Source organism: Haplochromis burtoni, unplaced genomic scaffold, assembly GCF_018398535.1.
Source record: "Haplochromis burtoni strain Fernald_Lab_line unplaced genomic scaffold, NCSU_Asbu1 Contig_25, whole genome shotgun sequence".
Taxonomy (NCBI): Eukaryota; Metazoa; Chordata; class Actinopteri; order Cichliformes; family Cichlidae; genus Haplochromis; species Haplochromis burtoni.
Genome location: NW_024582386.1, coordinates 2,654,870 through 2,669,489, shown reverse-complemented (window position 1 = coordinate 2,669,489; position 14,620 = coordinate 2,654,870). Strand labels below are relative to the sequence as shown.

General features: G+C 39.4%; 2 protein-coding genes across 2 annotated transcripts; one reads left to right on the top strand and one right to left on the bottom strand.

Annotated features, from left to right (window-relative positions):
• On the bottom strand, positions 1 to 8,848 carry ptdss1b (phosphatidylserine synthase 1b). The gene is made up of 13 exons (XM_005917458.3): positions 8,540 to 8,848; positions 8,357 to 8,448; positions 7,495 to 7,539; positions 7,288 to 7,412; positions 6,815 to 6,973; positions 4,921 to 5,072; positions 4,409 to 4,550; positions 3,373 to 3,485; positions 3,140 to 3,205; positions 2,156 to 2,255; positions 1,886 to 1,945; positions 738 to 816; positions 1 to 648 (listed from the first exon to the last, which is right to left on the bottom strand). The coding sequence occupies exons 1-13, from the start codon at positions 8,716 to 8,718 to the stop codon at positions 551 to 553; spliced, it is 1,410 nt and encodes a 469-aa protein (XP_005917520.1). The 5' UTR covers positions 8,719 to 8,848; the 3' UTR covers positions 1 to 550.
• A 175-nt stretch (positions 8,849 to 9,023) lies between these two features.
• On the top strand, positions 9,024 to 13,492 carry mterf3 (mitochondrial transcription termination factor 3). The gene is made up of 8 exons (XM_005917459.2): positions 9,024 to 9,144; positions 10,280 to 10,653; positions 10,749 to 10,901; positions 11,005 to 11,194; positions 12,499 to 12,646; positions 12,748 to 12,819; positions 12,905 to 13,066; positions 13,173 to 13,492. Exons 2-8 carry the CDS (start codon positions 10,287 to 10,289, stop codon positions 13,365 to 13,367), a joined length of 1,287 nt encoding a protein of 428 aa, XP_005917521.1. The 5' UTR covers positions 9,024 to 9,144; positions 10,280 to 10,286; the 3' UTR covers positions 13,368 to 13,492.
• Positions 13,493 to 14,620: the final 1,128 nt, after the last annotated feature.

Sequence of the window (14,620 nt, the reverse complement as noted above, 5' to 3'; positions counted from 1 at the left end):
AAAACCATACATTTCACACCTGAGCCTCAACTCTCGCGGCCCGGTACCAAACAACTCACGGACCGGTACCGGTCTGAGACCCGGGGGTTGGGGACCACTGTTGTACAGGATGGTGGGTGTGGACTGGTTGGTACACCCTTCACTTGACAACATTATTCCAGTGTTTAAAAACAATATTGGTTGTGGAATGACACAGACTGCTGTTACAGTCCAAATAAGGCACCATTTTCTCTCAAACTCCAGCACATATTACCTCATTACTTAAGTTTATTTAGAAACGTCTTTGACATTTAATAGAAAAGAAATTCAATCAAACTTTAAGCCTGCTGTCGTGTTCTGGCCTCCCACACCTTTAGAAGTTCAAACGGTTTATCAAGTAACACCGATATGATTTCTGGAATCTACTTTTTGGGGATTAATTGCACCAATGATGCAACTTACAATATTAATTAAATCCATCCACATAGTGCATACTGTATTCCTCTTGGTAAGCGCATCATTTCCTCATCCTCCTCCACAGAGGTCACAAATATTCAGTATCAGTTGTTGCTTATTGTCTCTTTCCTCCTTGACCATTTACAAATCTGTTCCTGCCTGCAGCTCTCCTCCGTTTTGCAGGCTGCACAGTTCTTGAGGAATATTCCTGAGCTGTGGAGCAAAGAGACACAAGACATGATAAACATTTGAGATGGAGTTTAGTGAAACGTTGTCATCAATCTGCATGTTATGAGACTGACCTGCAGCACCATCTGTGATGAAACCACATGAGTCAATAACACTCCTGTCATTGCAGTCGTGCCTTTGCAGAGAATTTCTCTGCCAACAAAAAGAAAACCAGAGTCACAAACACAAACAGTCTGTACAACTCACTCGCTCAAAACACTGCTCTGGCTTGGTTCAAAATATACAGACGGTTTCAGAGTCCTAGTTTTCTGCATCCATGCTCACCGTCATATTCTAATGGTGGTGCTGTGCCATGCTTACACACAGGGCACTTAGAAACAGTTAACTGTTGACATTAATGCTAACGCCAGAGGGGTGCACCGTGAAGGGAGATTAATGGCACAGTGAGCTATATCGAGGTTAAAGTCAAAGTTTTCTGTGTCAAGAAAGTGACTCTGTTTTGGCTAAATCACCATGGTAACTCATGCTGCACACATAACCTGGTCAGGAGCAGAGTTTTAATTTAAAATAATCAAGAAATGCTTTTCACTGATTCTTTTTTTAAACATCATATCCATGTGATAAAGATCCTCTGCTGGGTAAATACATCTAATATGTGCAGCTTGTTAAGCTGTAGCTTACTAACACCACCGAACGTGCAGCTAAAAAGTTGAAGCAGTGCATTTTTACTGGGATTTGCATGTGTTCAGTTGGCGATGGAGGAAAAAATTAATATAAATGTTTTTATATTGGGTTCGGATGCTTACACAGCAACACTAAGATTCACTCAGTATTAAAATAAACTTGATGTATTGACGAGAGTCAAATTTTAAAGCTATTTAACTTTGTGTTATTTATATGTTGTTGTCGTTTATATATACTGTTTAATCATCATCATCATCGGAAAATAATCTCTGACTGGAGTAGTTGGCACTGAAAGAGATCACTTTGTGCAGAAGAAGCGTCATGTGAAACATTAAACGGCCCTTTTTATGTAAATGTACACATAACCTTGAAGCAGAAAGCCCGGCTTAACAGAAAGGTTGATAACCACCACTGTGATACCTGCTGTGTGTGACTGGGATTTTAGGTTTTACCTCTTAAGCTTTCTTTGTAGTACATCCCTCTGTTCTATTCCACAGATGGAGGTTTCTACTATCACAAGCAAACCAAAACCTCTAGAAACATTTAAGTAAGCAAGCAGCCCAAGGCCCCATCTCACCTTCACTTTCTTTTGCTCATACCACACCATCCCATATAAGCACAGGAGCGTGATGAGTGCCTGGAAGGAAAAGTATGCAAAAAATGAGTCTGCTTAAAGAAAAAAGAAAATATAACCTGCTACTCCTGTAAAAACCACAGATAATATTTGTTCAGCGCATCAGATGCAACATCTACCTTATTAATCACTTATTTTCAATCTGTTTTAATAATCAATTACTGTAGGTGACACATATCGTTTAATTATAAATGCTCACTTGTCTTTTCTTACCAGACACAGCAGCCACAGGAGCACGTAGCGAATTTGTGTCTTGGAAAACAAGTCATGACCAAATTTTACACAAGCAAGCGCCTCCAGGAAAGCGATGGCTCTTAAAGAGAAATAGAGAATAGAACAGAAATGATGTGTTGGATCTGAATGATTCAAAAACAGACATCTGTATTCAACAATGGCCCCCTCTCTTGGCCATGCCTTTACACTGCGCTAAAATGCCTCTATTGATGCATGAGACTCTAAATGGATGTTGTCCATGTTACTGTTCCCACAGTATTAAGAAGCATAACTGATATTCATTCAGCACACTGTGCAGTGGGAAACTCTTTCACTTTTAAAGGTTACACTGCAGGGGTGAACCTCAGACAAGAGAGCAGCATCAGCGTTAAGTTGCTGACGGAGAGTGTGCCGGTCTCGTTGCTATAGTAACCGGAGCAGACTAAGGACATCAGCACCTTTGTGTCTGAGAGGACTACATGATGTTATGAATTTCAATTGACATGAAGCTACACTGTTATAAAAATGAATTAAATAAAAAAATTAAATAAAGATTCAAACTGTAGTCTAATGCGACAGCTTGACACCCGTGCTTCGTGGCCTGATTTGATTATGGTTAAGCTGGCGCCAGTAGCAGGAAGTGTCCATTTACTCTCTGGTTGAAAATGAGTGAAAGCTTTGTTTTATGTTTCTGTTCAACAACAGATTTCAACCATAAACAGAATTAGATGAGTAGTATGTGACACTTGTTACAATGTTACTTTGAATTTGCTCTGTTAAAACCAGTGCGGTGACAGCTTCTGCAAAGCATGCAAATAACTAATAAAAAAAGATTCAAGCCAATTTTACATAATGACAAAGGAAATGGACAAGCTATGGCTTTAGCTACAATTTTTACATTTTTACATTTTTTAAAACATCATCTGAAGATACTCTTAGATAAAGAAAATGCTTAAATTGACAGTAAAAAAAAAAGATACTCACCCAAAAACCCAACACTGTGTGCCAACTCGCTTACACTGAGTGTCTGTCAGGTAAGCATAATATTGTCTAAAAAACAAACAAACCCCAAAACCCCAAAATCAGTAAGCAAACATTAACACAGCATCCTCACAGACGTGTATTTAGTTGGTACAACCTGAATAAGACCGCATAACATTGTAATTACCACTGCTCAAAGATTGATAAGTGATGTAAATTCGAAGGTTTAATCATACCGTACAGTGGGTGCAGTGATGACTCCGATGAGGAGGATACGACACCAGCTGAGAGGGTGAGAGGCCTGGAAGACGAAGATGTGCTTGAGGAAGAATGTGTTCAGCTCTGTCAGCTGTGGAAATAAAGATGTGTAAGACAAAGAGGATTTCACAGGAAGTGTTGTTTATGTACAGTGAGGGTATTACTGAACATATGATTCTTCAAATGAACGCTATTCAACGGACACATTAGTGAATTGATCAATGGCTCGCTATTTTGCAAGTACAACCCCGATTCCAAAAAACTTGGGAAGGTGTGTAAAATGCAATTATTTAATAAACCCATATTTAATTCCCCCAAAAACAAGGAAAATATATCAAACTAAGAAGATGGGCCATTTTAAGAACAAGTGAAGGTTTTTTAATTTCTTTTATCTCAAAAATGTTTCTCCATGTGTACCACTGTGTACCATCCACACACTTTTAACAACAGTCTGTAAACGTCAGTGAACCGAGGATAGCTTTCCTATCTGATGTAGGATGCTCAACAGTCTTGGGTGTTCTTTGTTTAGTTTTTTTCTTTCTTGATGCTCCAAATGTCTTCAGTTTGTGAAAGGTCTGGACTGCGGGTAGACCAAAGCCAGGCTCTTGTCTGCAGTGTTTAGCATTGTCTCGCTGTAATATGAGAGGCCTTCCCTAAAAAATACATCTGAGCCACTAGTTTCGCCTTTGTTTTTTGCGTGTTAGGTCAGGTTTTTTATTTATTTATTTAAATTTGTTGAGCAGTTAGTGTGGATACATGTTTAGTTGCTATTTTTGGCTTTAGTTTAGTTTTATTCATTTGACCTCTTCTAAGGGTCCTGTCTTTTTTGTTCATTTTGTATATTTTTGCATTTTTGGGCATAAATAAAACATTTGATATCTTTTTTTATGTTCTACTGTGAATAAAATATAGATTTATGAGATTTGCAAATCATTGCATTCTGTTTTTAGTTTTTACGAAGCACCCAAACTTTTTAGAACTGAGTTTGTGTTTCTGAATCACGGTACCCCCTACCTGCCACAGGATCATAAAGACATAAATGCCTGCAAGCCTCTGGAATGATGATTTTGGATCAAACCAGCGCACGAAGGTCCAGCTGGCTGGAGTGAACTGAAGCACAGCTCGCTTTATCTTCCCTGTGGTAGTGTGGATTTCCCTGGACAGAAACAGTGTATTGTGTCAGGGTTGCACTCATAATACAGAGATCTACTCATGTTTGAAACATTAAACATTTGAACATTATTCAAGGTGAACAAAAAGAAACCAATTGTTCTCCCTGTGGTCAATTATGTGAAAAATATCTCTGAATGTAAATCATTTGAGAACAAAAAGGGAAACAAGAAGTTGAATGATTAAGGTTTATTGATAAAGGTTTTAGAGGTTTTTTTTGGCTTTTAGGAATTTAAAAAGACAACTTTGTCTTACACATATTATATCTCTTATCATATTATTAGATTGTTTCAGCTGTTTCTAATGTTCATGGCAATTCTTTTACATATGGGAAAAAAAGAGAAGAAAATACTGACTTGATGCTGGCCCAGCGATACGTCCTCATCTCCAGAAAACGGCAGACGGTCATTCCCAGCCAGATGCCTCCTCCATTACACAACAGTATGTCGAGTATCACCTGATCCCACCAGCACTCCGCAAAGTTTGGTAGAAGGTGCATGAAGAAGAGCTGTGACCAAACATGGGACATGAGTTAATATACAGTCAGCGAAATAGAAATTACTGCTTTTTACAGTTCTAAGGTTTATATAAGAGAACAAAGTCCATCTGGTCCCTATCGGGTTCCAAAATCATTTAAATATAAACTGATGGATAACAACACATAATAATTTATACTGCGTTATTCTTTATTGAACTAAAAAATTGTCAAAATGCAGAAGTAGTATGCAAAAATTATTCACCAGGTTGTTGAACCACCTTCAGCAGCAATAACTGGAACTACTCGTTTTCATCAGTCTCACACAACATTGTCGAGGAATTCTAACACAGTCTTCTATGTAGTGTTACTTTCCTTCATTGAGGTTTGCGGGCATATGTTTATGCACAGCTCGCCATGCCATTGCAACACAACGATTATTTTCCTTTTCAGCCGTTCTGTTTTAGATTTGTTCCTCTGCTTGTCCTGTTGTATGAGCCAGTTTAAGCCAAGCTTTATCTCTCAGACAGATGGTCTCACATTTGACTCTAGAATACTTTAATATACAGAAGAGTTCAGGGCCGCCTCAATGACTGCGGTTACAGTTTTCCAAAACACCATAAGCTACAAAATGTTCAGAACTACAACAAAAAATGCACATAAAGAAAACAAAATATGTAAAATGGGAAAAATGGAAAGGTCTAAGCGTTAACCTTCCATTTTCTTCAGCTTATCTGGGGACGCGTCACGAAGGCTAAGCCTAGGCAGAGCAGCCCAGCCCAGGCCTCCCAACAGCCCCCTCTTAATTTCCTCAAACTTATCCCAGGGAACACCGAACACTTCACTCTTACACTCGGCTATCTCTTCACCACGACGAACTGGTGTGCTGCGTCCACAATCCCTCTACTTTAAACAAACTCCATTGACCCTTATCTCATCTTATCGTATCTTACATGTTCTCAACTTTCATTAAACATGACTTCTATCATTTCTGGATGTCATCACTTACAGTATAATTTCTTAACAGTATCCCATGGATGCTAGAGAATCTTTTTTTTTTCTGTTGCAGTGAACTCCTCATCTGGGGTTATTCTTTTCACAAGAAAGAATAACTTTTATTGTAGTTTTGTAATTAGTCTTTTTCCACTTGAGCCACAGTGGGTGTCTCAAGGGAAAAGATATTTAGCTCTTCTGCATTATATGAGCCTGAGAGCTTTTAGTAATTTATTTTTAAACCATCGTCATTCCCATGGAAACACTTTGGAAAGCCGTGCCTCTTCTGGCGATAGTAATTTTGAATATGAACTCATTTTTTCTGCAAGGTAAGAATGTTGCCACGTAAATATTCGTTCTTTTTAGAGCGCAGAGGCTTTCTCCTGACAACCCTTCAGACTTTTTCCAGTTGTAAGATTTAACATTTCGCTCTTGTGTTGTTGCAGTTTGTCTGAGCATTGTACATTCAGACCATGGGGTGGATTTGCTGAGACTTCCACTCCTTGGCAACAGTCAAGACCACAGCTATTGTTATGTGCAAAAAGCCCCTACTGCTATTATACTGTCATAAATGTCTCCCAGACAAACAATCCCTGTTCCCTGCACAGAATAATCTGAAGCACTGTCATTCTCTCGCATGAGCTGGATTACTACAAATGACTGATAATTACTCTTCTGTGACCTTGCAGACTCCCCGCTTTGTGAATATACAGCATGTTTATGACAGATTTGAATACAGGCAGATCAAGCCTGCTGTCATGCAGAGATCACATGAATGTTACCTCAGTGAGTTCCCAGGTTATGCTGATGGTCCAACACAGGCCGTAGCTGCGGATTAGCAAAGCCTTCATGGCCCATCCTCCAAAGTGGCCAAACGCAAAGATGTCAAAGTGGCTCAGGATGCGCTCCCACGTTATCACTGTACAGTTTACAGCATACTCCTGTTAGGGAGAAAACAACAGTAACAATGCTAACAATCATGCTGATCCCTCCTTTTGATTACATCTTTACTGCTACCACAATTACTTTATTTTACTGAAATCTGACTACAGAAGTGTGTATTCACTGGTCAGCAGATTCTCCAAATAGATCATATTATGGAGCATGTAAGAACATCACTACATAGATCATAAAACTTTATTGAAAAAATAAAACAAGTATGCGGCATGATTATTCTAAAGCTATCAAAAAATGGCTTTAGAGGATTTTAAGTTTCACTTCAACAGGTTCCAAAAAATGTCAAAGCTATACTTACCATGATATCAGCCTCCCGTTTTGCATAGCGGAGGTTTGGGTCCAGCCAGTACATTAGAGTCTTCACTTGGTCCCAGTTAAGGAAGATAAGGAAGACAAGAAACAGGAAGTAGAGCACACTGAGACCTACCCAACACAGGAGAAAAGTGAGTTAGTGACGATAAGGCTACATGAGAACTGTATCTTAGCAGAAAAGTTAAACACCCACCGAACACCATTCGCCATATTGCAGGGTGTGGCCTAACGAAGGGTCCTGAAATAGAAAGCATCATAAGGTGATTGTACCATTTATAATAAAGTGATCATGGAAAATACAGATCCAATGTCTTTTTTGCACAGTAATATCTTAAAAAAAATAAATAAATATATATATATACACACACTTCTCCACCTTATATACATTTGGTCTCAATCAAATATACAAGCCGATTTCTGAATTTGCAACTTAAAAACAACTGCATTCAGACAAACAAAGATACCCATGAGGCCATGAATGAAATGTCTTTATGGCCCCACATCTCTGATGCATACAACAATACAGGTATGACGATCTGATTAAACAGCTAACTGAGTTTTAACAGGTAATCCTGAGTCTCTAGCTTTAGTTAACAAACTATAAAGAGCTTACTACATTTATTTTAAAGCTACACTTTAATGGTAGTTTATAACATAAAGTATACATATACTAATAAATTAAGACATATTCTTACAGTCATTAATCATATTTAGTTATTTCGTGGGTAAAATCTATTTTTTAATCAAGTCTATTCTGGTCTGCCTAAGATGACATATTTGACATATTTGAATACAGGCAGATCGAACCATATTTTTAAAATGAGAAAAACTGACAGATTTGATTTCATATTTTCCAGTCACCTAATTCAATCAACCAAAAGTCAAAAACTGAAAATACTTGTAGCCAGAAAAGTAGTAACTCCGTAAAAGCGATTAAACTAGTAATTAATCATCAAAGCAGTACTAATGAATCCACTGTTTCAGATCCACACGGTGACTTTATCACACTCGACCATCCACTAAAGGAATGTTATTATGAGTAGTTATTAACTCACCATTAGGAAAGGCCAGGACACTGATGACCAAGAAGAAGAAGACGACTACCAACAAACCGACACGGAGGTTGTTATCTGTGTGTTCATCATCCCTGTCACGGCACAAATTCGGGTGTGAACTAAAACATGAAGCTTTTTAAAACAATTGTAAACAGCAACGTACAATTTCAGCTTGTTATCTACCTGGTGAAGGCAAAGTACATCAGGCTGAGCACAGTGACTGTCAGCAGAGTGATGGTGTGCGGCTTATAGAAGAAGTCAATGGAGATATCCTCCACTTGTTGCTCGTTTATCATTCGGAAATGTAAGTTATAGTTCGCATCGTCCTTCCTCGGTATTCGGGGTCCAATCGTAGCTGCCATGTCGCTGAGACAAATGCCTCCTCCTGAACTTTACCGATGCAAATTTATCCGTGAATACTAAAGTTGTGAAATTATGAGGGGTGATGTTAAAACAGACCAACAATCAGGAACCTTGAAGACGGACTGAACCAAGCCTGATCGTAGGGGCGTGGTATGCCAAAGAGTTTTGTAATACTCCCCAGAGCAAACGTTATAAACTACAGCAGTGCATTTTTTTAACTGTAGTAATGTTATGTTATGTTTTTAATTTTGTATGTATGACACTTTTTATCTGCTAAATATAAAAAAAGACATCAGGTATGCGTAAAAACACGGCGTTGTGGCACGTCCCATAAAGTGACGTTTACGTGAAGCACTTCCGTTAGCGCGCACGTGAAAATACTTGGCATTGCAAGACGGTGAAGAAAATGCTTTAATTCATAAACAGTGAGTAATACAACACTCTATGAACTGACGCTGGATTTAAAGAATTATTATTCTGCTAGCATACAACGATGTAACCGTGTCCAGCTAGCCTCTCGTAGGCTAGCAAATCATTAACCGAGCTATCTGCATAGCTAGCTAATCCGGGGAAAGTATATATTAGTGACTTACGGTTTTTGTAAATATGAATGACACGAGCATTTCATCTTTGTGTTTTTGAAAAACACACCATCACGATGAGCAAGGCTGACCGTGACAGTGGTGAACTCCACTGTTGATCCTTTCCCAGTTCTGGCCCACTTGTCAACCAATCAACATTTAACCGATGCACAGTGCCAGTTGAGATTTTAGAGGACTGCACCCAAGCACTTTTGCAATTGGCAATTTTTTAGTGACACGACAGGTCCCCCCCTTTGTCCAGTTTCCTCAGATTTTTTTGTGAGGGCATACTGCAAACCATGCTGAGACATACCTAAAATGTGTAGACACAACACTGGTTCCCTTGAGTCATCTGCCTTTTTATGGTGGAAGGATTCGTTTGTCCGTGTTAAAATGAGGGAAATAAAAACATTTCTCTGAAGGCCAGATAAAAACAACTTGGCTTAAAATTGGTGAAAAAGCAGCAAATGTCCAAAGAAAACAAAGTGAAAGACCTTCAGAAAGCCTGGAGAACTGTTGCTCAAGACCACTTTAAAAATTACAAGAAAGTCTGGCTACTTGAAAGTAAAATATAAAGGAATGACAATTGACTGAAGACCTTTTCCCACTACGATCGTGGCTCAAGAGTTGGGAGTTGTAATCGGAAGGTTGCCGGTTCGAGCCCCGGCTTGGACAGTCTCGGTCGTTGTGTCCTTGGGCAAGACACTTCACCCGTTGCCTGCTGGTGGTGGTCAGAGGGCCCGGTGGCACCAGTGTCCGGCAGCCTCGCCTCTGTCAGTGCGCCCCAGGGTGGCTGTGGCTACAATGTAGCTGCCATCACCAGTGTGTGAATGTGTGTGTGAATGGGTGGATGACTGGATATGTAAAGCGCTTTGGGGTCCTTAGGGACTAGTAAAGCGCTATATAAATACAGGCCATTTACCATTTACTGTATGTTGCATGGTATGCCTCTAAAATATGTCATGTTCATTTCTTACAGAATAACCATGGCCTCTACTTGTGCACAGCTGTGTCTAAGAGGCACAGGTCCTCTTTACTCTAAGACGGTGAGCAGTACCTGGCAGTATTACACTCGGGTTCAGCAGCGGATTAAGGTGACAAGAGTACCAACAAAAGTTATTAGTGGATTATCGATCAGGGGGAATCACACAACAGCAACAACGCTGACAAGACTGAGGTGGAAACAACAGATTTGCTTCTACAGTGACTCAGCAGCTAAATATCTGACAACCGAGGCAAAGGAAGGCACGAATACACAAGAGCTGTCAAGAACTAATGTTGGAGCACACAAGACCTCACTGTTACCAACCAGAGATGCTGCACTAACTACTGAAAATAGTCATATATCATTAGGTAGGTAGTAGTTTGCTGCTGTGATTGTTCATTAATTTAAAGGGTTTTTTGTATCACGTTGGAATCTGCTCATCTGTAATTTCTTTATCAAGCAGATTTGGATCCTGTGGCTCAGCCTTCAGCTTTAGAAGAGATCAGTGATGAAGAGGCCATCAGTATATCTGTTCCCTCTGCCATCCCTCCAGCCTCCACCACTCTTAGAGATTATGTCGATAAGTCTGAGACGCTTAGCAAGTTGGTACAACTAGGTAATCAAAATAACCACTTTGGAATCACAGTAAAACCTCATCTTCAAAATCTGAACTCAAATGTTATTATTTCTAATCATTCACCCACCCCTTCTCATTGCAGGGGTGAACTTGTGGAAGCTGGAACAAAGGCCTAATGTAGGCTCCATGCTGCTGAGGCTCAACTTCAACACAGATGTGACCCCGCGGTTACTGTTTCTCAAAGACATCGGCGTGGAGGACTCTCGCTTCGGCTATATTATCTCACACAACCCCTTCATTCTCACTGAGAGTTTGGAAAACCTACAGGCCAGGTAGCTCAAAGGCATCTTAATGAAAAGCTTTACATGTCGAGGATCTTTATTGTAACATAAATGTGTCTGATGTGATTAAGTAAACCCATGAAATTTAAAAAATCGTATCTGATTTTGATTTTGCCTGATCTCCCTCTAAAAGTCATCTTCTCTTGTACATCTGGACCACTTTAAGGGCACTGGAGATGTTTTGTTGTTGTTGTTGTTTTGGGTTTTTTTGCTCATGTAATGTCCCATTTTGAGCACCTGTTGTTGTTTTTTTTAACAATTTAACCTCAGACTTGAACAAAGAGCAGACAACAACCTCTGTGTCGTACTGACCCATAATGAGGCTCATCACTTGTAATGAGACCTTGTCTGCATAGTATGAAAGCCCGAAGGTCAGGAGCATGATGATGAGGATGCTCGTTGTTGTTTTTAATGTTCAGGACATTGTCCACATGAATTAGTAAACCAGAAACAGGCTGTCAGTGTGAGGTTTAGCTGTGTTGTCTTAAGGTGGCTGATGGAGGACGTTCAGTGGAAACAGCTGGAACTATGGAGTTTTTTGGCCACACTAAAATTATTGGCCCTCACCATCTGCTTATTTGTTAGATTTACCTCCCTGGAGCTTACTCAAAGTGAAATCCAAGATAATGTTTTGCCATTTTTACATAATGGAGGTGATACAGTGAGCTTTGGCAGTCCAGGTTCAAGGGGTCAGAATAGGACGGAACCCGTGAAAGAGAATAGCAGGACCCCCCGGAGCCTAAATGCTGGTGATGGAGAGGAAGGTGGCTTGAATGGAGCTTGAATGGTGACAGCTGGAGATGAGGAAGAGGTGGGTTGTGTTATGACATCTGGGAAGAAGAAAAACGGATGGGCAGTGAGGTTTAAACCAAGCAGCGTAAATGCTGATTGGCCTGGAGAAGGCCGGAAGAAGGTGATTGGACTAGACCAGTGATGACAGAAATGGCTCAACAGTGTGGGGAAAGTGGAAGTGATAAAGTTTAGATTTATCCGGCAGCACCTGGAAGTGGACGGATGTGAGGCCATAGATCTTCATTATTGAACTTACTCATATACTTTAGGACCTTCTTGGCCGGGGTTCCAAGCGATGTGAAGTGAAACGATATGTGATGTCAATGGCCTTTCAGCCGTGTCGCTGTAATGACCCCACGCACATTAGGTGGTACTTGATTGTAATAGAAAACTTCTGAAATTGAGTTGAGTTGAGTAGGTTCTGCTGGAAAAGAGGTATTTGTGTTCATGTGTTGTGTTACTGTTATGACCCTATGAGTGTTCTCTCTCTCTCATTTGTGAAGGGTGAACTACCTCAAGTCAAAGAACTTCAGTTCAGAGACGGTTGCGTCCATGGTGTCCAGAGCTCCTTATCTGCTCAACTTCAGCGTGAACAGGCTGGACAACAGATTGGGTTTTTATCAGCAGCAACTTAGCCTCAGTGCTAACAATGTATGCAGCTATGATAGGAGATGTATGATATGAGCCGTGCTATTATGCTTTTGTTATAGTGTGTTATTACAGCTTATAGGTTGTTTTGCATTTCTCCCCAGACACGGAATATTGTAGCTCGTCTTCCCAGGTTACTGTGTGGCAGTTTGGAGCCCGTTAAAGAAAACTTAAAGGTACAGGAAAAACAGGAGACATTATTAGAAGTTGTCAGTTTTTAGATGTGTTGTTCTCAGTAGATTTTGTTGATTTACTCTACAGGTGTGTGAAATAGAGCTTGGCTTTAAGAGAAACGAGATCCAGAACATAGTTCTCGCTGTGCCCAAACTTCTGACTGCCAATAAAAGGAAGCTGACAGAGATATTTGACTTCATCCACAACACCATGAAAGTACCCCACCACCTTATCACCAAGTTCCCACAGGTAGGTCTCTCTTGCGCTCATATTTTCAAGTTTTAAAGTACTATGAACTGATTTTCTTTGGCTGTTTTGAGGAATTCTAACTCCAGTATCTGACATCTTTTTCCAGGTCCTCAATTCCAAGTATTTGCGCCTCAGAGAGCGCCACCTTTTCCTCGAGTATCTCGGAAAAGCTCAGTATGATCCAACCCTGCCCAGCTACATCTCTCTGGACCGCTTGGTGTCTTTGCCAGATGAGACGTTTTGCACTGAGTTGGCTTTGGCCACACTGGAAGATTTTTATTTATTCCAAAAGACACTTTGATTTTTCACCAACAGCCACATCAGTTATGTGCCAACATTAAAATATAAACATGGAGCATCAAAAGAGCTTGAAATGAACTGTTTTTTAAATATAATGATATATTAAATAGTAATGTTTAAAGTAAATGGACTGATTCTTACATAGCGCTTTTCTACTCTATTTGAGCACTCACAACACAACTTGCCTCATTCACCCATTCACACCCATTCATGCAAGCAGTTTTTGCTCTTACAGCCGCAGCAATTGCATAATACAATCATGCAGCTATTTAAATTATCTAAGTTGCATCCAATATTTTTCTGGTCGGGTACCGAAAACCAACATGGGAAATCTGCAGTTACCTAAATGGGTTTTCCTTTTCTCATTTGAAAAGCTTGATTGTGAAAGATTCAAATTGCTGATGTCCGCAGTTTTAACTTTGGATGAAATAATAAAGTATTTCACACATGCTTTAGAATGAGCAACCATTACTGAATGAAACTTTGAAATTATAAGGACATTTTTAATCTAAATAGGTATTTTTGTCATCCATTCATTTATAAAATCATAATAGTTTCCGATACCATTGTTGTAAACAGTATTCTCTTAAAAATAACAATACGTTAACAACACTTACTGGACTTGTGGAGTTATTTTAAAATCCTAAGAGACTTGTAAACATCTGAAGAAAAATATTCTTTAATCATAGATGCAGACTCATGCAGAAATATTGAAATTTCTTTTAAATTTCATTTTGTAGAGTGAGAACAGACAGATGGGATTCTCAAAGTCAGTCAGTTTCTCTGGGTCTGACACAGAAACAGCACACAGTTTTGGGAAGAAGCCATTTTCTTTCTTCTTTGTAATTTTAAGGTCCTCGGACTTTTATGTATTATTGTAAACAGATACAGCTGGCTCAGACATTAATGGAGTTTCAGATGGAGGTTCCTCACAGGGAACATCAGGCATTATTTATACAGTAGTTACACTGATTTACGCTTTATCTTCCTGAAACCCAGCCTGTTCATTATGTCCTCTGTAGTGGACAAAAAACTGTAAGATACTTTTTTTTCCTTGTTTCCCAGGAGGATGTTTATGCTGCATTGATAACTATTTATACTGTATTATATTGTTTTATATTATGTATACTGTATTATCCCGATTTATAATTTATTTATACTATATTTTTACTGTATTTATTCAGTGTTTACACTGATTTAAAGTGTATTTACACATTTTTAAACAAAATTTCCGCTGTCCGTGAACGTCGGACC